This window comes from Fusarium pseudograminearum, chromosome 2, assembly GCF_000303195.2.
Source record: "Fusarium pseudograminearum CS3096 chromosome 2, whole genome shotgun sequence".
NCBI lineage: Eukaryota > Fungi > Ascomycota > Sordariomycetes > Hypocreales > Nectriaceae > Fusarium > Fusarium pseudograminearum.
Genome location: NC_031952.1, coordinates 4,039,887 through 4,062,347, shown reverse-complemented (window position 1 = coordinate 4,062,347; position 22,461 = coordinate 4,039,887). Strand labels below are relative to the sequence as shown.

General features: G+C 47.3%; 9 protein-coding genes across 9 annotated transcripts, besides 1 other annotated feature; 4 read left to right on the top strand and 5 right to left on the bottom strand.

Moving 5' to 3' along the window:
- Positions 1–44: 44 nt before the first annotated feature.
- FPSE_02202 (uncharacterized protein) lies at positions 45–3,101 on the top strand (the record flags this gene model as incomplete). The annotated part of the gene is made up of 10 exons (XM_009255321.1): positions 45–170; positions 225–815; positions 985–1,015; positions 1,134–1,184; positions 1,272–1,352; positions 1,566–2,198; positions 2,461–2,469; positions 2,600–2,708; positions 2,755–2,956; positions 3,063–3,101. 10 exons carry the CDS (start codon positions 45–47, stop codon positions 3,099–3,101), a joined length of 1,872 nt encoding a protein of 623 aa, XP_009253596.1.
- A 9-nt stretch (positions 3,102–3,110) lies between these two features.
- On the bottom strand, positions 3,111–3,567 carry FPSE_02203 (uncharacterized protein; the record flags this gene model as incomplete). Its single annotated transcript, XM_009255322.1, has 2 exons — positions 3,111–3,508; positions 3,552–3,567. The coding sequence occupies 2 exons, from the start codon at positions 3,565–3,567 to the stop codon at positions 3,111–3,113; spliced, it is 414 nt and encodes a 137-aa protein (XP_009253597.1).
- A 178-nt stretch (positions 3,568–3,745) lies between these two features.
- FPSE_02204 (uncharacterized protein) lies at positions 3,746–4,055 on the top strand (the record flags this gene model as incomplete). The annotated part of the gene is made up of 2 exons (XM_009255323.1): positions 3,746–3,850; positions 3,903–4,055. The coding sequence occupies 2 exons, from the start codon at positions 3,746–3,748 to the stop codon at positions 4,053–4,055; spliced, it is 258 nt and encodes an 85-aa protein (XP_009253598.1).
- Positions 4,056–5,696: 1,641 nt separating this feature from the next.
- Positions 5,697–6,908, bottom strand: FPSE_02205 (uncharacterized protein; the record flags this gene model as incomplete). Its single annotated transcript, XM_009255324.1, has 3 exons — positions 5,697–6,207; positions 6,258–6,729; positions 6,782–6,908. 3 exons carry the CDS (start codon positions 6,906–6,908, stop codon positions 5,697–5,699), a joined length of 1,110 nt encoding a protein of 369 aa, XP_009253599.1.
- A 3,657-nt stretch (positions 6,909–10,565) lies between these two features.
- FPSE_02206 (uncharacterized protein) lies at positions 10,566–11,065 on the top strand (the record flags this gene model as incomplete). Its single annotated transcript, XM_009255325.1, has 4 exons — positions 10,566–10,581; positions 10,631–10,701; positions 10,776–10,839; positions 10,890–11,065. The coding sequence occupies 4 exons, from the start codon at positions 10,566–10,568 to the stop codon at positions 11,063–11,065; spliced, it is 327 nt and encodes a 108-aa protein (XP_009253600.1).
- Positions 11,066–11,318: 253 nt separating this feature from the next.
- FPSE_02207 (uncharacterized protein) lies at positions 11,319–12,838 on the bottom strand (the record flags this gene model as incomplete). The annotated part of the gene is made up of 2 exons (XM_009255326.1): positions 11,319–12,681; positions 12,729–12,838. 2 exons carry the CDS (start codon positions 12,836–12,838, stop codon positions 11,319–11,321), a joined length of 1,473 nt encoding a protein of 490 aa, XP_009253601.1.
- A 796-nt stretch (positions 12,839–13,634) lies between these two features.
- FPSE_02208 (uncharacterized protein) lies at positions 13,635–16,112 on the bottom strand (the record flags this gene model as incomplete). The annotated part of the gene is made up of 1 exon (XM_009255327.1): positions 13,635–16,112. The coding sequence occupies one exon, from the start codon at positions 16,110–16,112 to the stop codon at positions 13,635–13,637; it is 2,478 nt and encodes an 825-aa protein (XP_009253602.1).
- Positions 16,113–16,868: 756 nt separating this feature from the next.
- FPSE_02209 (uncharacterized protein) lies at positions 16,869–17,681 on the top strand (the record flags this gene model as incomplete). The annotated part of the gene is made up of 1 exon (XM_009255328.1): positions 16,869–17,681. The coding sequence occupies one exon, from the start codon at positions 16,869–16,871 to the stop codon at positions 17,679–17,681; it is 813 nt and encodes a 270-aa protein (XP_009253603.1).
- A 268-nt stretch (positions 17,682–17,949) lies between these two features.
- FPSE_02210 (uncharacterized protein) lies at positions 17,950–19,392 on the bottom strand (the record flags this gene model as incomplete). Its single annotated transcript, XM_009255329.1, has 2 exons — positions 17,950–18,588; positions 18,646–19,392. The coding sequence occupies 2 exons, from the start codon at positions 19,390–19,392 to the stop codon at positions 17,950–17,952; spliced, it is 1,386 nt and encodes a 461-aa protein (XP_009253604.1).
- A 24-nt stretch (positions 19,393–19,416) lies between these two features.
- Positions 19,417–19,501: a repeat region.
- The last annotated feature ends 2,960 nt before the right edge of the window (positions 19,502–22,461 follow it).

Genomic DNA, 22,461 nt, shown 5'->3' with positions numbered 1-22,461 from the left:
ACGGAAGTTAATTGATCCGCTCGAAGAGTCAACGCGTCTGCGTCATGCGTCATGTCATGTCAAAGTCCCCTAAACAACATCCGATCATCAACACTATCCAAATGTCATCACCCACTATAGCACGCACCTGGCGCAAACGTCTCGCCGACCTCTACGAGCAAGATTGTGGCGTATGTTTCGCTTTCATCAGAATCCCGTTCGAAGCTAATAAATCTCTACTGCAGCCTCTACCAGACCCTGTTCCAACTTTTGGTGCTGACCTGATTACCGCGCCTTCGACGCCCGTCCTCTCTGCCAGTATGGCTAAACCCGATCCAGATTTCCTCAAAAAACTTGATCAAGGTATAACTGTCGCACTTGCTACTCTGAGTCCCGACTACGACAACGACTTCAATAGCTCGTCGGACGACGAAGATTGTGCGCCATGGTCACCACGGGCTCACGCTGCATTGTTCTTCGAGATGGCTCCGGCTCCTAGGGTTACTCGCAAAGACCAGAAGCGTAAATGTTCAGATGGAAGAAAAGACAAGCACTCGCTGCAAGATACACAGCCTCATAAACGAGCGAGACGGATTGCCAAGATGGGGAAAACATCGTTTTCTCAACCAAAGCAACTAAGCCGATCCGCCAAGGAGCATCATTCTCCTTATAGTCCTCCTCAAACGCCTTCGCCAACTACCCAAGCGAGTCCCAAAGATGGAACTAACTCGGCTCAATCGAAGGAGTCTTTAGTTTCCCAGCCTCCGCCTTCAATGCAGCGACCTCCATCTGAAGCCGACGAGTCCTTGCTTCAACGAGAACTTAGGCAGAAATCGGTATGGCCCCCTTTGAGTCCTGCAGATGAGAGTGGACTAGTCGGATGAGAGGCATAGACATCTACGCATATATTCCAAATAAGCTGATGGATGTGAAAATACATCTGAAGGGCCTCTTCGATGGGCGTGGCTATGCAGTCATCATGAGCAATCTGCCAAATCCATACAGGTCGTGTTCGATTACCCCTACCGAAACAACGGTAACGTTTCTCCTGCAAACACAAAGAATGGTCAAGGACCTGAAAGCCAGCCTTCCGCTTCGGAAGATCCTAGGACGATAGCGAGAAATGCATCATCAATAACAACCCTTTGACCTAGTTTCTCGCTGCACTGGTCCTGAGGACACTGATACATTCATTGGACGCGACGGTATGCCCTATACAGATTCGGGCCGAGGCGGAGGTGATTTCGAAGCAATTATTCACAATTGAGTTCCGGGCCGAACGCAATGTCCAGATGTATTATTCGTCTCGCTCTTCACCAAGAGTGCAAATGCCATTCCGATAGCAAGCTTTGAAGCGTATGCGGACCATCTGAGTATGTATCGTCATACAACCTTTAATGTTTCGTTGGCTGACCCTGCAGAAATTCGCAATGGTGACCCTATGGTCGTAACATCAAGATACGGAATAAAGATTTCCCGATAGCGACATAGTAGCTAGGCTGCTGGTTTATAAAGGGGTTATTATTTATGAAACCTGTTACTTTCTTATTTGATATGCCTCTAAAACTACACTATGGTTATCCCAGAATACTCATCCATGCGGAATAAGCACACCGACATCGCCCATAGGGTACTCAACCCCTGGCTCACCTTACTCATCTATAAAATCATGTCAAGTCAATACGTCAAACGCTTTCGCCGCAATTCTAGCCATGTCATATTCTTCTCGAAATTCTGTATTAAATCAACTGACTGTACCTCTCTTGCCGAGGCGCAAGCGATGCAATTTATATCCAAGGTCACCACTATCCCAATCCCTCGAGTATACTGTGCCTTTGAGCATAAAAGTCGAGTCTACATCCTCATGGAGAGAATACAAGGCCAGAGTTTATGGAACGGCTGGTGCCAGCGTTCACCAGAGTCACGAGCCCGGATACTAGATCAGCTTCGATCAATGATCGCAGAACTTCGATGCCTCCAGCCAGAGAACAGTATGGAGATTTCAAATGTTGTTGGTGGCCCCATCTATGACCAGCGGCTTCCTAAAATGTCAATCTGGGGCCCATTTCGAACAATTGGCGAATTTCACCAAGAACTACGCAATAGTATTAAACCTGAGGATGTATCGCATGAGAGTACCCCGACAGACCTTCAACGCCTCGTTTCTTTTCATGAGAAGGATTTTGGACGACCTATTTTTACTCATGGTGACCTAAGCAGTATGAACATTTTGGTTCGTGGGGATAATGTTGTTGGTATAGTCGACTGGGAAACTGCAGCATGGATGCCACCTTACTGGGAATACACTTGCGCCTGGAATGTAAATCCTCAAAATAAATTTTGGCAAGAGGAGGTTGACAGGTTTCTTACACCATTGCCTTTTGAGTTAGAGATGGAAGTGATCAGAAGAAAGTACTTCGGCGATTTTTAATATATGTCTTTTATATAAATAAGGACTAAACCACTAAGGGGTCTGTTCAGATTCTTTGAGTAAGTCGTAAGTTGGAACCTTGCTCATGTCGAACGTACCCGGTGCAGCTTGACCGTCGAAACGGTGCTCAGTTTCCTTATACTGAACATACCAAAGTGCCCAGTAACGGACTGTGCCTATCTCATCTAGCTCCGCTTACACGCATCCGGGCGTCCAACAAGCTCTGGGAGGTCGCTTCGAAACAACTCAAGGATACAGGTTGCATGGCAGAACATATATCCTTTGAACAAGGAGGATGGTAGGTTTGGTTTCATCCACCTTTGACCCGATCTAATCTTGTACAGGGTCATCTCTGATGCCAGAATTTTATTCGAGCGGGAAAAGAAGCGATCCTACTATTATACCTATGTCGAAAGTCCTGTTCTAGAGAAATGGGAACATAAAGCAAAAGCCAGCGGGAAATACAATGAGGAAGATATGAAACTCCAACCTCCAGCATCTAGGATTCCTTCAGATGTAGCCAAGCTAGGTGTGCAGGTGCGGCAAGTATGTAATCAAGAATGAAACGTCTAGTTCTAGGCCCTCTAAATTGATCTTGTTCTCACGCCATAGTGAATAATGCTCCGACATCACTGTAATCTGTTTCAAGCAGATCAAGGTTATTGAAAGCAAAGCACGATCCGTCGCTTAAAGATGACATTTAAATGAGGAGATTGTCATGCTCTAATGTATTGAAGAGATCGCCTTGGAAGTCATCAATAAGGCCACCGTCTGCTGGGTGGACGGCGTTGCTAGTTATTGTGAGAGACCGTGACAAGTTAATTAAAGAATCTCGGGATGGCTCGGCGTAAACCTGGGGTGACAGATGGTGCGCTTGTGTTGGCTTCTTGGAAGGTAACTCGGGTTCAGGAGAGTACTGCCTTTCCTCGATGACCGGACTCTCACCCATGGCTCGTTGAAACTTGTAGTTGACACGACGTCGGACGGCAGCCTTCAGATTACTGAACTGACGGCCAGTACACTTTTTATAACAGAGGAAAGTGTCGATGGTCGAGAATCCCCCAGAGCATGCAGGACATATACCATGACAATCGATATCTTTCGCATTTAGTAACCTTTCAATCTTTATAGCAAATCTGACAAGGAAAGAATGGCATTATGGTAATGGAGAGGAACAAAGATTTCACATGCACCGGCGGTGTATATTTTCAAAAACGTCAGACCGGCGGATTAGTCATTGCTTACCCCACTCGTTATCAAAATAAAAAAAACCTGCCTGACTTGACACGTACTTGGAGACACCACTCTAAGAACTTGAAAAAAACTGCCGTCGCGATGTCCAAGTGCGAAGACTGTGATGGCCACGGGCTGCGGGGCGATGGGATTTGCGCAGGGTGTAACGGCTCGGGAAGTCGCGACTCGAGTTCTATATCTCGCAACGTGAGTTACTTCAAAGCAGCTGGTTGATAGATAAATAACATATGCTGTCTAGACGGCCACACGGCTAACAGTCCCTGAGATCTACCCAGAAGGTCATGTCCTCAACAACCGCGATTTCAGTACAGGCGATGATGTAACAGACATCCTCTCGCAGCCCCCGATCCCATCGAAAGTTTCAGGCATCTACCTAACCCAACAATACTAAAGTTTGGCTTAGCATCGTTTTATAGCTTGGCTAAATACTAGTTATTGAGCAGTATCCCCTCCGTTTTCTGTGTTTCGTTGTGAAAAAGGAAGTCTCTTGAAATTGTCACTAATAGTGGTTGTCTATTTCCGCCGCTGATCCTTGGCTTCCCATAATTTCAAGTCTGGCAATACCCAGAGACCAAGCATCAGTATCGACAGCCTTCATGTGATCGTCGGCTTCGGGACAATTGCGAGCATGCAGTAGTCGGGAGCGGTATAACTGCCTGTCATATGTGACATGACAGCTTCGGTCTGTAGCTTTCATATGGGGCAGCAGTATATAGTGAGTATGTAAAGGCAAACCATCACCTCTTCATATTATCCTCAACTCGTGGTTCACAATGAACTACCGACGCCTCTTTCTCAAACTCTTAGTTCAATTAATTCCTTCTAGGAAAAAGGTATCCTTAAAGGATATTTTCTCTTGGTTCGAAGTCGGTATCAAGCCTATCAACTTAGTATTAGCCTTGATTCTTCAGTTTATAAGCTCCCGCCTTATTATCCGGCCAAAGGTCTCAGATCTAATACTACTTAAGAGTATGGGAGATATGTTCTATAATCTAGATTACTATATCGAGATACTCTTTAGGATCGAACTGAATATTCTTAGTCTTTTAATGATGGCAAATGGAAACCTTCGACTTGGGTATCATGATGGGGAGTTCTTTCGTAGATAGAAAGAGGTATAGGGATAGAGATAATATTTTCTTGACCAATAACCCCCAGATATTATACTGTCGTGCATAACGTTACGCTGTTTACCTTTCGCTGTTCATACCACTAAGCCGGCCTTGTTTTCCAAGACATTGTATAATAATTAAAAGAGTTCTCCTATAGCAATCTAACTAATACTAAAATAGCCCAGGATGAGCTGATAAAGAAATAGGATGAAACAATAAGGACTGAATCTAAAGGGAAAGTAAGTTGGTTCATTACTGGTTGTCCTTGAGACTTTCTTCCACTGTTGTGCAAGAAGGGACATTCTTATCTGTCTGCTGGCAAGACCCGACTGAAACGTCATCGCTGACGAGATAGGACAGTATCTTGTTATTCTGTTGGATACTAATCGACTGTTGATGCAAACGTACCTGGAGTTGTTGTTGAGTGATGTTTCCGGGGGGGCTGCATTGTTTGCTGAGACCAGGAGGAGCGCCTGATGTTCAAGATGACGCTGACTTTCTGTTCGATTCGCTCCACAAAGTTGAGGATCTGCTTGTTTTCCTGAGAGGGAGAGACGGGTGGTGGTAGGCCACTCTGGTTGATGGGTTAAACTCGATTGATACGCGGCGAAATGGTAGATCACCTACTTTGGGAAGAGAAATTGTCATCCGGGTCACATGGAAATCTTTCCAGGCGATCGCATACTAGCCAGCAGTATTTAACAAGTGAATTACTTAGATCGTAGGTAATAACTTAAAGGCAATGCGATAAAGCGATGCCATAAGTAACGATAAGCTGTTCTAGATGAGAAGATAGCAGCAAAGGGGAGAGGATGGGGGAAGTTTAACAGCGGAAAAAGAGGTCAGGGAATAGCAGGTACATGTAATAGACCTGACAGCCAACGCTTAGACCGACTATATACTGCCATAACTGATATATCTCATGATAGAACAGCACTGATTACCAACGCTGCTGTCACGACATATCCCAGGACTGAGTTGTTCATTAACCGTCGCGCATCGTCTTCCTCGTCGCCCTTGCTTGTCGAGTTATCCCCATTATCATTACCACTTCCTTTATCTCCCTCATTGCCTTTGCTTGCACCATCACCTTTATCCCCATCGCCACCACTCGTCTTGTTACCCCCATTCCCTGATCCAGTCGAGTTGCGATCATTCTCAGTCACATTACTCTTCAGGTCCATCGCAAAGTTGGCAGCTGTAAAGGTGGCATTGCCATTCGATAGCCATGTCTCTGTCCCAAACTCAATGATACCTAGCCAGGGGTCTTTCGGTAAATCGTTCGGCTCATCAATATGCTTGTGCGCTTGTTCCAAAACGAACTTGAAAAGCGGATAGAAGTTTTCATCAAAAGACAAGATGTCTGTGTTGTCTTTGGTGACGGCCGTAAAGACGTGAGTTCCGCCCGAATTGCGCCCGTAAAATAACGAACTATTGCAGTCAGAACATATGTCAAGGCAGCGAGTGCGAGTTACACTTACAAATCTGTCTTTCCCAAAGTTACGGTCGATATGATGCTATTGTTGGCCCGCCCTAGCCACCATGGGTCTCCGACTGATCCAAGCCAAACCATGATCTCAACGGCCGCAACTTGGGGATATAGAGTTCTATTCCGATCGTCATCGAGGAAGAAATCCCAAGCTGCATTAGCCTGCACACCTTTGCTGTTTAGCTGATCTTTGTTTGCTGCCCATTTTGAACTGCTGAAATCTCGAGGTGGTTGGCTTGGGTTTCCTGGCGTGTATATCCAATCGGTTGACAGACGTATCGATTCAAGATTGTTGAGACGGATGGGTAAATCCGGGTGGTTGAAACGTACGTATGGGAAAGAATGTACGTCTTGAATATTCTTGTCCCAATTCCATGTCGCATCAAATGCCGGTGTGCTGTTGTCGACTTTGAGACAAACAAAGCCATTTTTGGGACTCTTTTTGTTCCATGCGTTGGGGTAATCTGCAGGGCGTCAATCAGTACAGGATGGGGGCTGGCGATAGGGTGAACTGACATGAGAGGGAGTCGTTCAGGTTGCCAAATCTTTGGTTGCCGCATACTGTTCCCTTCTGATCGGTTTGGCCCGATACAAGATCTGGTAGTACGGTCAAAGCACTACCTATGAGTGTGGTCAACCTCATGTTACTCTGTACTGTTACTGTTGTTTGATGTGCTGTTTTGGAGATGGTAGCTGTTTGGACAGGGGTTCCATGTAACAGCTGTAATCTGACTTTGAGGCTGTTGTAGGGACAACGCAACAGCAATCTCAACGACTTGAGACTAACGCTTTACTTTGCAGAGGTTGACCAGTCTCTTTGCGTTCCTTGGGAAATAAAAGTCATTCTCCTGGTGCGATCAACATATTTTGCCATACGAGCGTCAGTCTTGGAGATCTCACTGGGCTTACGTGTCTCTGAAAATGGGTCTACAGTAGAGGAATACTACGTCATGGACCCTTGGGCCTCGTAAAGTCAGTGGACTCGATCGCTAAATCTACAACTGTCGCTGTAAATAGCGTGTCGCCCGTATCGCAATTCCATTTATCGTGCTCTTCATTCCGCCCACTGGTGTTGGCCATTTGCACGATTTCTTATCATTCCCGACATACTTGCTACGCGTGGAGGCCCCTTTAGATATTCCAATGTGCTCTTCTTTACGCCCAAGCTGCGTGGCGAAGTGATAGTCCCCCTTCGATTCCGTCCCTGTTGGTGTTGGTGGCGCCTCGCGTATCCCCTTTTTCGTATCGGGGACCTTGTAGACTTGTAGACTGATACGAACAACCAGCCTCATGTTTTATTTATGGTTCCAAGACAAGGGTCATTGTAGAGAATGACGTAGTGGAATTTGGATGGTAAAGCGTTTAGGAGAGGCTAGTATCAGATCGTGAGTGTCGATGAACGAGCACTGAGTTGGTGCATGTTGTTACCAAGATTCCCTTGACATTTCGCGACAACGAAGAGATACAGTATTAATTAGTGCACAAAACGTCTCAAAATATAACAGTCTACAGTATGAAAATTGATTAACCTTTTTCCATTAGTGATTCCCTCTCATCCATCTTGATTTGCAGTTGTTCGTTCGTATCAGCCTGTGATTAATGGCTGTTGCCTCTGATGTAGGGTAACCTTGGCGGGGCTTGGCTACCATTGATGGTGTTTTGTGTCTACTTGTCCTTCAAACGCAACAGTCGCCCCAACTAAGGCCGACCCTTCGTTTTGCCATCAGTTGCAACCGCGCCAGAACGTGGTGCAATACTGAAACAACCGACAATCGATGCTATCAGACGCGTTAACTGCTTGGCTTGTAGCTATGACTCCGTATTCACTCGCACCCTATCGAATTGACACGATTAACCCCGTAACCGACCGAGCCCTCTCCAATCCGCGACAACAGAAGAGCAACAGTTTGACCGTTGATGACCATGTCAATTAGGGCCAAACGTCCCTCAGACTGTAGCAAACGCTTAGTTCACATGATTCCTTTTTCCGACTGCCCGACCTCCCCGGGCCGCTGCTCAAACACAATGCACCAGCAGACGAAGAATGGCAAGACGCGCAGTACCAAACTCGAACCCAACCCCGATGAATCAACACCACGATGATACATCGAGTAGCAAGAAAGACACTCTTGAAACCACGTCTCTACAACTTCCTCCCGAGCGAAATGCCCTCTTCATCTACATAGACGCGCCCAGTAAGCAATCGATGGGTGCATCGCCCCGCGAATGCAGTTGTAGCTGCGATTCTGTCGCATCATGGCGTCGAAACGTGTAGCACGTCGGATCCATCATATCTTCCCTTCCGTTGCCTCAAAATGCATACAGAGCTGCTTTGACTAGCTCACGGTTGAGGGAACCCAAGTGTCAATGATCGGATGGACGTATGGGACGAAGAAGCGGCCGCGAGCGACACATAGTCCACCGGTCAAAGGATCCAGCTGCTCAGGTTGAAGATCGGGTCTGCCGCCCAAGTCGGAAGAGATGCTCTGTATCCTTGGATGTGTGACCATAGGCCAGTCTGATGCTACGTGGAATCCTAACGTCCATTCCCTTTGACTCCGTCCAACTCGTCGGCTCTGAGCAAAGGGCACTTTTTCGCGACCGACGAACGTGATTACTCGGTAGGTTCTCGTCAGCACATCGCAGCGTGCTATCACAATTACTAACCGTTTACTACACAGCTCCACAACCTCTGTCATCCAAGACCAACGCATCAATACCTCCCCGATGGAAAGATCGACTTCTGCGTCTTCGACTCATGCCCCTACGACAATTGTACCCATGACTCCTCCAGCAATCGATTCCGTTTACGACCCTCTTCGACTTCCACAACCCGACCAACGAACCTTTCCTGCTCAGCAAACGTATCGCCTTGGCAATGCATGAGCCCTTGTCGAGGCGAGTAGAACGGATAAGATGTAATCAGGTTCAAGATGTAGCTTGGTTCGACCGGATACATGCGGCATAATTAGACGCGGCCTGGTTGAAGTGTCTCAGGCCTGGGGGACGGCCCCAGTACTGTCAATGTCCCTCCAAGATCGCGCTGTCAAATACTTTCAGCGTCGATAGCTGCAACCGCCGCAATCTTGACTTTGGAGTGCGACAGAACCTGACTGTGTCTCATTTGGTGTTATCCAGAGGTTCGTAAAGGCGAACCCTGTCGGATTCAACGAGTCCACTTATAGAAGCATTTGTTATTCTCCAGTATCAGATAGCATGTACAGACACGTCGGGAACTCTAATCACAGTACCCCACGCGGAAATGCCCAGGCAGCCCATTTACGGAATGATGGACGATGGACCCCTCGCCCGACACGTAGAATAGCATCGTAGTCATTTGCCGTGACCCAAGCTGGATTGCTTGACACTCTTGAGAACATAGCTCTGACGGCTGGTGCGGACCCTGCCGTCGTTCTTGATGTTTACCGTATCGCGATCTCCTTACACTTGTGTGGCGCATGGAACCCCAGGCATTAATCGCATCGTGAGCTACTGCACAGTAGAGCCTAGAATCAAGTCACCTAGTACGCATTTCCTGATCCATCAGGGTCGTCAATTCGCGGCGGCCTCCAGTAGAGATGCATCAACTGGATTGATGTCTGCATGTAAACCAGGTAGAGCTTCCCTTGCTACCGTGTTCATCCCCCTCCCCTCCATTGTTACGGCCCCAGAAACTCGTTCAGCCACAGACGACTACATTCGGTATTCCGTTCTCGGCTATCGCGATTGACTTGCTTCCATGCGCCATAGCAAGCCAAGCTGACGACTTTACCGAACTCCAGTCCAGACCGCCCGGCAAAGTCGGCACTAGCATAGCTGTGCATTCGAAACAGTCCGCATAATGACACTATCCTCAAGACCAGTTAGGTGATGCTTACAGCTGCAAGTGGAGTTGAAGCGCAAGCCCCAGCTTACGTATCTCAAGCGCCGGTTAGCCGAGACATGGCAGCGATCATCGAACCTAGCGCATCATGGAGTGAGCCGTGAGATCCGACATGCTTTGACTCTGTAGATAGTCATTGGCTATCAATGACATTTTCAAAGTTTCACTGTCAGCTACTCTTATGCAGACACGCTTCATTCCGTCTGCGGGGTCACCGCTCGCTTCCAACTTTAGAACAGTGCCTGGCTACAGTCCAAAGGGTTGTTGGACCCTTCAAAGTATAAAGTGCTAGCTCTTCGTACATTACAATCTTCTGAATCATCAACATACATCTCAGTCCTTCAATCAAAGCCAACATTGAGCATAAAGCTTTTCTATAACCTCTACAACTCAAACACAACTTCAACAATATTCATCATGGGTTGGTTCGGTGGTTAGTCGACATCGTTTGTGTCTCTTGATCTTTTTCTAACATCTCTCAGACGACTCAGACCAAGCTCAAGCGTACGAGCAAGTAACCGAACGTCCTCATGAGGCAAAGTGGTCCCACGAGGTATGTTGCCCAATACGGTTTACAGCGCAATGATGAAACCGCTTAACTAGACTGCGAGCTGACAAAATATATAGTTGATAGGTGGTGCTGCAGCCTATGAGGCAGCCAAAGCCTACGAGGACCATGTTGCTCGAAATGGTATGTTTGCTACGTTTCTCTACGGTAAACCCAGACTGACATATCTTCAGGACAGCCTGACAGCCACGCTCAGGCGAAGGAGATCCTAGCCGGTTTTGTCGGTGCCTTTGTTGACCGTGAAGTTGAGACGCGGGGACTGGACTTTGTCGATAGGGAAAAGGCCAAGCGTCATGGCAGGGAACATGTAGAAGAGCAGTTGACTATCGACAGCAACTCGAGCTGGTAGTGAGACTCTGTTTAGCTCATAACAATCAATGATATTATTCCACTTTATTTATCTGAATCAATTGAAACTCGTGAGTATCTCTCAGCAAGTACAAGACAGATATAACGCTGTTGTAGCCAGCCAGTCAAGGTAGAGTTGCAATGGCATACAGGTTTACGAGATGTCACATTGGAATTTTGGCAGTGGAAATGGAATACGCCTGTTATATACTTCATTATTTGCACTACTAACAGAATAATCTTTCGTCCATCTTCTAAATAATGTCATGATCACAAGGCTTACCCTCAGCATTATTGACTTCGTGGAAATGCAACGAGGCTTCGTCTCTAACCCTCTTGATGAATCCCACCGTGGTATTAGCCGGAGTCTTGGAAAGAAGTTCTACACCATCGATAGCAAGCTTGCTGAGAACATGTGCGGCAGCATGGGCGTTGGTGTGAAGTGTCTCAGGAACGGGGTTGGTGATGTTATCACAGGCTTGGTGGTAGCATGCATCCTGCTCAAGACCAGTGCCGGTGAAAAGACCTCCAACAGGCTTCTTGATAACCTCGCGGAAGGCAACGTAGTCAGTTCCGCCGGTTAGACCGACGGGTGTGACTTCGATCTCCTCAGCCTCGAAGTACTCACGAAAGAGGCCTTCAATAACATCAGAGCCTGGAGGTCCACCTGGGCCGGCCTTTTCACCTGTACCGTCAAAGACACCGAAGAAACCGCGAGAGACCATATCGAAGTTGACGTAAGCCAGAAGGTTGTCAACCTCATCCTTCTTCATGTTGTTGACGTAGTAGCGAGAGCCAACTAGGCCGTTCTCCTCTGCACCCCACCAGCCAAAGCGAACCTTGAGGTTGGTAGAGAAGTGTTGCAGAGCTTTGGCAGTCTCAAGAATGAGTGTTGTTCCGGAACCATCATCGTTGATACCGGGTCCAGCCTGAACAGAGTCAAGATGAGCGCCGAGCATGACAACATTCTCGCCATCGCCAGCCTTGGTCTCAGCAAATACGTTTTGTGTAATTCGTGTCTCGATAGTCTGGATGATCTTTGCAAAGGCTTCGATCGTTTCTCCAGCCTCAAGTTTAGCCTTGAGAGCTTGGCCGGGCGCCTGGTCGATGAGGGCTGTAGGGACATAATCGGGGCTAATAGCAGACAGAGTACCTGCAGTCAGCTTGGCCTCGTCAGAGTTGTAAATGACAACAACGGCGGCACCGGCAGCGGCGGCGGGCTTGACTTTGCCAGCAAATGTGGTTTGGTCAGGGCAAAGACCACGCTCAACGAGAACAATCTTCCCCTTGACATCAAGACCCTCATAGTTGGCAACATCACAGGCATCCTCACCCTCGGGGGCGTGGATAAGTTCAGCAGTGACACCCTCCTCAGAAGTGCTGGGCGTGTAGGTCAAAGCGACAGTTCTGAAGGTCTCGTCATCGACAGTAACCTCAGCGGCCAAGGTTTGGGTGAAGTTTGCAGGGAAATCCTGCTTCCACGTCTTGAAGCCCTTGAGCTTGGAGATCTCCTTGTAGATGAAGTCTACCGAGGCGGCGTAACCGGGAAGACCAAAGGCACGGTTTCCACCATTAGCATAGGCAATCTTGTTGAGCGTTTCCAAGTTCTTCATCAGCCTGAAGGTGTTAGTTTGGCTTTTTGTGTTTCTCGAGGTGTTGCTTACCCTTTCTCGGTGATGAGCTTCTGAAGCTTCTTGGCAGTGACAGGTGGCTTAGTAGCCTCAGTCAAAGGCGAAACTGCCAAAAGAGCAGCGGCAGTGAATGAGAACTTCATGATGACTTGGTCAAGTAAACAAAGCTACAGAACCAAGATCAAAGCCTAAGACATCAGTGGACGTCGGCGAGTTTAAATACGAATCCCCTCGATTGTCGTACATAAGTTCCTGCATCGTCTTGTTTCCCAGCGAACCAAAGCATTTATTCACGCCATTCGCCCCGCAAGTCGAGATATCGCGGAGTTATCGTCGAGCTTTGGAAACTAGTCCGGGCCAAAAGTGAAGATCTGAGTCCAATTGGGAAGGTCGGTAATTGTCACTGCGCTTGAATGCAACGCGCCAAGTCGACACTAAGAATATGCATAATAATTGAGCTGCCTGATCTGTTTAACTTGCCTTTATCTGGACCCCGCTGATGGGATTTTCACTGCTTATCAAGACGTGATTTCTCTTGGTAGCCGCGTCATAACTTGTCTTGGTTCCTTTGTAGAACTTTGACAACGCCATCGCCTGGATGATGCATGGCAAGACAAGGTTTGCCTGTTTTTTCTGTTGTTTCCCGCCTCTCGAAATGGTTATTGACTGGTGGACACGAGGGACCTTTGTTTCTCTTGGCTAGGCGGGGTTATGTTTGTAGCCACTGTCGTACATCAAATGCATGGGTACATTGAGGGCATTCTCGGCGTTATCTATTACCCGTCCTTCCGGAAGTCTAAATCACGGGAAACTTGACTTTACTTGCCTCGGAAATAAAACGATGTAGTCATTGTATACCGGCCTAAATCTGCTATCAGACTATTTATCTATCTCGACTTGAAATGACACCACGAAGATTATACAGAACTATCTCCCCCTCTATGCCACCTGACTAACCAATCGATCAAACTCTCCATCAGTATGCTCTCGTAGACCCTTGAAACTTTGATCCAGAACAGTATCGCCGTTCCTGAATCGCTGCACAGTTAACTTCTCCCCAGACAGTCGCTTCGCCTCGAAAAGATCTTCCACGTCTACAAGCTCTGGTACGACTGTGGTACGGAACTCGTGCGGCACCCCGCTCATCTTGATAAGCTCAATGCTGGTCTCGAGAAGCTTTGGCTTAATCTTTTTACCAGTGACACGCTTGTAGTTCTCAAGAGCGCACTTGATATCCATCGCAACGAAATCGACGAGCTTCTCTGCAAAGACCTGCTTGAGAACATCAGGGGATGTTCCATTTGAATCAAGCTTGACGCTTATCCCCGCATTTTTGAGAATCCTTAAAAATTGAAGTAACCCTTTGTGTATCGTTGGTTCACCGCCTGAGACGACCAGGCACTTGTGCGACGTCGAGTTGAGGTGCTTAAAGACATCAAGTAAGGTCACGTCGTCGCACTCGCCTTGCACAAGTGGACCGTTGTGACACCAGGGGCATGCCAAGTTGCAACGAGAGGTAAACATGATGGATGCTTGGGCCTTGCCTGGGTAGTCGCTCAAAGTGCTCTTGATAAATCCGGCCACGGGTAGATCGTGAATCGCAGCGACCTGATTCTCAAGCTGAACAGACTCAGAGTTGGTATCAGGGAGAAGGCCGGTCTCGTACTTGTACACTTTGCGTTGCACAAACTCCTTCGACTTACCTCTGTTCCAGTCACGGGTGGGACGAAAGTATCCCACGATGCGAGAGTATACGAGTGTCAACTCTCCACATGCTGTGCATTCTGGCTGCTCGCCTACCCGGTATCCATGAACAGGACAAATACTGAATGTTGGCGTGAGCGTTATGTAGGGAATACGATACCGTGTAGTTAATGTCTTGATCAAGTCTCGGGCAAGCTTCCAGTTTGGTAGTTGTTCACCCAGGAAAGCATGGAAAACGGTTCCACCAGTGTATGAACACTGAAGCTCCTCTTGGTGACTCATAGCCTCGAAGAGATCCTCTGTAGTGTCAACAGGCAACATCGTGGAGTTTGTATAGAAAGTTGGGATGTCGCGGTCTGGAAACAGCTCTTTGTCTCGTTTGGCAAACTTGAAGCATGTGCTTTCTGCTGGGCTAGCTTCCATATTGTAGAGGTTACCGGTCTCCTTTTGAAACTCTTGCAGTTGATCCTTGATAAAATCGAGAACTTCGAGAGCAAAGTCTTTCCTTTCGCCGATACCTTCACCAAGAAGATCAACCAAGGCTTCGTTCATACCGTTCACTCCAATAGTGCTGAAGTGATTTGTCCAGAATGACCCTGTACGATGTTTTGTTGCTGACAAATAATGCGCAGCATAAGGATATAAAGTCGAGTTTGCATCGACAAGTTTCCTCTTGATCTCTAATGAGTCCTTTGCGACCCTCAAAGTGGTAGCCAGCTCAGACATGAACGTCTCTTTGGAACCCTTCGATCGGTAGGCAAGGTTGGGCAGATTGAGGGTAACAACTCCAATAGAACCGGTCAGTGGACTGGCACCATATTGACCTCCAACTCTGCAGTGAAGTTTGCTAAGGTCAAGTCTCAGCCGACAACACATGGATCTAAAATCTTCGGGATCAAGATCACTGTTGATGAAGTTTGCAAAGTATGGAACACCATATTTGGCAGTCATCTTCCAGATGGATTGCCAGCGAGGTGAGTCCCAGTCAATTCCATCAGAGATGTTGTAAGTCGGGATAGGGAAAGAGAAGATGTTGCCGTTTCCGTCACCTTGCATCATGACTTCAGCGAAAGCCTTGTTGAGCATGTCCATCTCTTCCTGGAAGTCCTTGTAAATCCATTCAGTTCGCAGTTCACCACCAATGATGGCACACTGGTCACCAAGTCGTGCTGGGCATATCAAGTCGAGCGACAAGTTGGTGAAGGGAGCCTGGAAGCCGCTTCGAGTTGGGACATTCAGCGAGTAAACAAAGCTTTGCACACACTTGAAGACTTCCGTGTAGGATAAGTTGTCGCTGCGAATAAAAGGTGCAAGGTACGTGTCGAAACTCGATAAAGCCTGTGCACCTGCAAGTTCTCCCTGCAGCGTGAACAGAAAGTTGACAATCTGATTCAGGGCAGTGTTGAGGTGCTTAGCAGGCCGACACTGTATTTTGTTCTCGACGCCACCAAATCCTTGAAGCAGAATATCCTCGATGCTCCAGCCGGAGCAGTACGCGCTGAGAAATCCAAGATCGTGGATATGAAAGCGGTTTTCGGCGTCGAATTGTCGAATCTCGGGAGTATAGATCTTTTCGAGCCAATACTGGGAAATGATTTGGTTCGAGACGTACTGCATTAGGCCTTGATGAGAGTAGGTTGAGTTGGCATTTTCGGCGGTCTTCCAGGTCCCTTTTGCAAGGTAGTCATCGACGAGGGTGACGTTGGAGGACATGTTTATTGTTCAAGGAATAATTAATAGGTCTTTGAGGTGTATGTGATCTTGATAGAAGTTATGAGATGGACCTGGGGAAGTCTGGCAGCCTTGACATTTTATTTAATATGCATATTGTTAACGTCTCCCCATACTTTTGCATCAGTCAGGATGAGATACGGTCCGACTTCATAACCGCTGATCCGAGAATGATTTGAACCGTTCAATCGTGAGACCATGGTGAACTAGCGCATCGAATGGTCCCAGAAAACACGATCTCGACGCGTCGACTTTGAGATTGACTTGGCTGATGTACCCTGTCCAGCCCGCGACTGGAACGCGTCAAATCGTGACTGTGCATAAATGGTCCGACTTCGAAATGAGAATCAGCCAACAGTGGTTCAATGACTGTGTCATGAACGTGCCGTCGACTGAAAGGAGATCGACAGGGGACGCCAGGGCTCAATGAGGAAGAATCACGACATGTCCTTATCGCCTTATCAACTGACGTTTGCAGCTGTAGCCTCTTCTGGTCGGCCATTGCAAGCCGTCAGTTAGTGCAGTTCAATCAGGGCGAAGTTGTTTCTTTCGGCGTCTTTATACCGTTTACAGCAAATGCCCAAGGACAACTATCAGTGCTTTTGCCATGTGCTGTTGCTCGAGGTATGATGCAATTCTCACTGTATGACGTAACCGCCTATTTAAATTTGGCTGTCCTGGTCACAGATTAAGATCTGCAACTTCACCTCTTTAGTACAACAGCTTTCTCAACACAATATGTCCCAGCCGTCACGTCGAAAGCGAAGTGCAAGCCAAGATGAGGCCCACGCTATCCAAGAAAGTAACCCCCCCAAAGCTGCCAAAACAGTCCCTTCAGCGGCGCAGCCGGACAGTAGCCAACAAGCCACCACAGAACGAAGAGGGCGATCTGCCAAGAATCTCTATGATGATACACTAAAGATGATTGACAGAAACGTCCGAGTCATGGACAGAAAGGTGTCTGGGGAAACTGACCACGACCCATTGGACTACACAACTGATGATTATGCGAAACTTGTGTGCCGTCATTCCAAAACAGTCAAGGCCCTAGCTGAGGTCGACAACACTTTAGCCTTTAATCTCGTTCTCAGCATGGCCGACGCATCCCACGCTGATCTCGACACCACACTCGAAATGTGTGGAGAGGACCCTGCTGAAACCGCCCGATACTTCCAGAGTCTGGACAACTTGCTTTTGCCATTGATCAAAGCCCGGCAACAACCCGCAGAGCTGTGCTGGCAGCTGCTCGAAGTACCAGTTCGGTGGTCTCGACGACGTACTCGTTCACAAGATGCTGAGTCGGATGAAGATCCCGACGAATGGTCTGAACCAGATTACGAGAGGCAATATTGGGAAAAGTGCAATTATGAGCACAACAGACGACTCGCCAGGAGGAGACGGAGGGAAATTGTTGATGACTGGGTCACTGTGGCTTTGAGTGATCTGAAAGAGGAGCGAGATTATCTTGACGAATATGGCATCGAAGGATTCTTTCCCAAGAGTATCGACGAGTTAGAAATGATCCGGATGCAAATTAGTACCATAGTATAGTACCGTGATCATTAAATTAGCAGATTGTTTGTCACGAAGGAAGTTGAGCTGTAACTGGTTCATGTTGGATTCATTGATACGTGGCGGAGTCATCTTTAACTAAGATTGATTGTGTCTAACATAAAGCACTCTATATTTAATTGGAAAAATGTGCCAAGAAGGAATTGATTAAAGATATGTTGGCATGCATGAAGAGAATCGATGTGATACAGTCACGTAGTCGCAACCACGTGATACCCCCAGCGTCAACCTCCACCCATTTCTCCGATCAATGATCGTTGAAATCTTCGTCCCTTCCTGTATACATGATATCTTGCGCAATAAAAGCCTTGACATGTCTATAGACAACGTAGAAGTATGTAATGACCAGCACAATACTCATACCTGTCCCCATCCACTTGACGTGCTCACTGCCCAATGCATTACCGATAGTGATAGTAGCGAGGATCCAGCCGGTATTGGGGAAGACCATAGCGTAGAAACCAAGATGGAAATAAACGGGAGGAGATTGGATGACTGCCACGGTTGCAATTCCCCACCACCAAGCCGCAAGAGCCCAGAGGAAGATTGCTGATATGAGAGCCATGGTGCGGATCATACCAGGATCAATCTTGATACCGTTCATACCAGGCTCGATGTTGTCAGGCAGACCATTGGCCATGCCAATCAGGGCCAGAGCCGTGAAAGATGGGGGCCCAACACACATATATAAGCCTGGTCTATGTTCTCGGTTGGGTAGGCCTGCAGACATGAGTCGACCGATCATATGTGCGTACATGAGAACGGCGACGGATAATCCGAGTCCCTGGCACGTGAGACCCCCCACAATAATAGGAATGGCTGCGATTTCGGGTTGTGTGTCGGCAATAACTGAGGCGATGGTTCCAGACAACATAATCGGAAAAATCTATTTTCAGTTAGCAAACACATCACAGAACGTTCTAATAGATGAAGGAGGTCGTACCGGCAAGATCCAAGTTGGCATCATAGTCTGTAGACCAAAGTTATGAGCTGCAAAGACATAGCTGTACTGTCCAACGGCGAGCACAAGTGTCAAGATAACATATCCCCAGTACGCCACCTGGATGGCCCACGCCAACGTCACATCGTTATCAGGTATGGCGTATCGTTGCGTACTGGTTATAAGAGTTGCAAGAGTTAAAAAGAATGTTGGAAAGAAGAATCCCTCTCGTTCGTGGGTGATGGACTTTGACATGTCGCCAGGGTTGAAGAAGAAGCGAAGCAGCATTGTCGAGCAGATTGCGACAACCAAGAGGATATTGATGATGTAAACAGCAAGGCCTATCTGTCTCAGCCCTGGGAATTGATGCGGCTGAGCAAAAATAAGCAGCGACAACCCGCCAGTGCTCATCGGGAAAGTGAACCACGCGAATGTGAAGTGGTGTAGTCTGTCCTTCAGCGCCATCTTGGGTCGGTTCGGGTCGAACATATCGTGATGATGTTTCTTGAGGTCGTCGACTTCGTCTTCGTCGCTGTCGCGGAAAGGGTCGTGTCCCTTCTCAACGGCCGGGGTGATGGACCTGTTGTAACTGTGTCGGCCATGGTCAACACTGGCATGTCGAGTGTCCACCTTGACGCTCAGGCGGCCGGGGAGAGCAGAGTTTCGTGCTAATGGTTGCCACTCCTCTGAGTTCTTTCGAGTTGACACGACTGAGTCGGTCCAAGCCGAGTTTTCTTCAGTTCTACCCATGGCTAGAACGTCCAAAACGAAATTAGGGAAATAGAAAAGAAGAACGGACAAAGGAGAAAGAGACAAGGAAAAGAAAAAAAAAGGGGGGGAAGAAAAGAATTGACAAAAAGTCGACTTTGACAATAGGATTCCAGCTCCAGACTTTTTGCACCGAGCACAAACCAGACAGGATGACACTGATTTATATCTAGAGGAGCACAAGTTGCTTAGAATAGAATTAGGACGGTCCTTTCGGCAGTTGTTTTAGTTTGGTGGACCTTTTCGTTCATCGCTCCGGTCTACGCCCTGCAAAAACGAAACGCCAAAGCGGCACCCTTTTGGGGACCTTTTGCGTGCTGGTTTGCCATTGCTTGGTGTTGAGGCTCTTGTCTAAAGCGTGGCAAGAAACAAGGAGGCTACCATATTTAGCCAATGCCCCTGCAAGTAGAAAAGATAAACGTCTTGGCGACACCAACCGTCGCAGATGACTAGAGGCGGGTCTTGATGCAACTCTGCCAGATAAGATCCAGATTTTGAAACAACACAACCCAGAATGATTAGGCGCGATGGTTTCGCACCATGGGCGGTTATCTTTGCCACTGTTTGTAGTTGGGCGTCAAAACTCGACGGCAAAACAATACATCTACCCGGAAAGATGTTCCCTGTTCCATGTGACTGAGATTAGATCATCGCATCCGGCTAGGTCCGGAGGACAACACAGAAATAGGACCAAGGCCTTGACGCTGAGTCACTTTCCTGGATACGATGGGAGAAGACGGACTGAATACTACGTACTTTTCTTTACAAAATGAGCCACGACACCGACATAAACCATCTTGTGCAAAGGCAACGACCAGATATCTAGATATTTGACCATGACACTTCACTACATGCCTCTGACTCTGCGCAGCCTCATCAAAAACACAAAGAATATTGGTCCCGAAAGATTATCGTCAGTGGGGACGCGGAGAGATCCACGTTATGTCAAGGCGTCAAACAATCAGGGGCTCCGCGTGCCAGATACCTCCAACATTTAAAGATACAAGCTTCAGAAGAATCTTCACAGATTACAGTCTGTCCAACCAATCAGCACTCACCATCTCGTCACTCTGGAGCCGCTTTGGGCCCTCTTATCTTAACCGCCCAGGACGAAAGTACCGCAAGTAGTTAGTTTGTGGCCATAGCTTCAATCGTGAAACAACATCTAAACCCCAGCCGCGGAAGAATTTAGCATTATGTGTTAAGTCTATAAATCTCTTATCTATTGTTTGGTATGGATCTATAGATATATTGCACCGTTACACCTATATATAGATGCCGGAATCTTGCATTCGGGAGGAAGAATCGTGTCCACTTTACCCCAATGTTGAAGCAAAGAGGTGGTTCTTGCAGACTTGCATCAAATGAGAGATCTGTATCTACCGTCTTGGCATGTTGTCCTCCAGTTGCTTAAAGTATGTGGAATCTTGAGAGTGATCGTCGTCGTGGAAGTACTCGAAACGTGGCATTGTAATAACTCGGATAGTGTCTAAGCGGTGTCAAGTAGATCTTGACACAGCATCTAGTTGCACGGCGGCACAGCCGGGTTCTCAACTTGCTACCAGTAATAGACTCTAGAAGCGATCTGTGCCATTTGCCTTTATGACTTGTGCGAGAGAATTTGATCGAACTGTGTATCTGACTCTGTTGATGTTGAGTGTTGTGCAAAAGTTACTCTTACTGCCTCACCTCCAATGAAACAAACTCTCCTCAGAATCAGAGGTCTATACAGTATACAAATTACGTAAAATTATTTATCGGAGTATATGAGTCTTTGAAGCTGAAGCAGTCGAGATTGTAGCACATGAGCAATATATAAGCCAACTATGCTTGGCCAGAAATTCATTATCGATGATTCATACCCTATACTTAAGGCATTTACGGAGCTGTAGATCGGCCCAAACGCACATACAACAGCGACTTTTAGCAAATAAAACGACCTTCCTTGTCTGTGTTACACTGTAGGTACTAGTCATGTAGCCCAGAGACCCTATTCCAAGTATAGACTGCTGGCGAAGTAGTAGGCGGCTGGACTGTGAAGGTTGAAGGCTGGTATGAAACCAAAGATAGCCACGACTCCCTCAATGGCGGCGTACCAATCTCTGCCATTCATATTTGCCGGGGGGTCTAGTGTTTCATACAAGGACCTTTTGCACCCATCATATTTCCCACAACGACCCGTACACTTACCCAGGTGGAAGCACGGGCTCTTTTCTGGTTACATTGTAGGCTCGTTGAAAACCGGGAACGTGATCTTTGCTTCCGTATGGACAGAATATATCAACGAGAGGTTTATGAATCTCTACCAGTTTTGTTTGTGTACAATGCAGGCTCCGATGACACAGCTGGAGGAATGTTAGCATAATGATCGATGATTGATTTGTTGAGACCTGCGCCACAACCGAAGATCCGACCATCAGCGATCTTCCCCGTAGCTGGTCTACAGGCAGGGGTATGTTCTCGTCCATGAGGCAAGTGCTAAGTCAGACTGGCAGACTTCTTGTCACTGAATGTCTCAACAAATCTAGTCTATTTGGGATCTTGAGCAGTTTCACATCTTGCTCTCTCCGATATCCATGAATAAGAAAACTATAGCCCGAGCTATTAGAGCGACACATTCAAATAAAAAAAGGTTAACAATAAGATGGTGTCTCTGTAGCTTTGACACGCCCATGTGCAGGCTCTGAGGAAGAATCAAATTGTTATTCTTAGTAGGTATTAACTGCTTTAAGTTCAAGTTCAGCAGACTAGCTAATACGCAGAATTACATAGCGAACTAATAGATATAAGATAACTAAGAGGTTTAAGTAAATCGACGGAAAGAAAAGCATCCAAATTAAGCCAACTATAGAAATGTAAAAAGGAAGAAAAAGAGAGATGGGCAATCGAGGACTCGAACCTCACTCTTCGAAATGTTTAAAACTGGCCCACGAGGAGTCCAGTACAACAAGGGCTTCCGACGTCTTGACCGCTAGACCAGTCGCCCTGATTCCTGATGTTAGAGGATGAGAGTGAGGTTGAAAGCTATGAAGCCTGAGTGGCATGAACCGG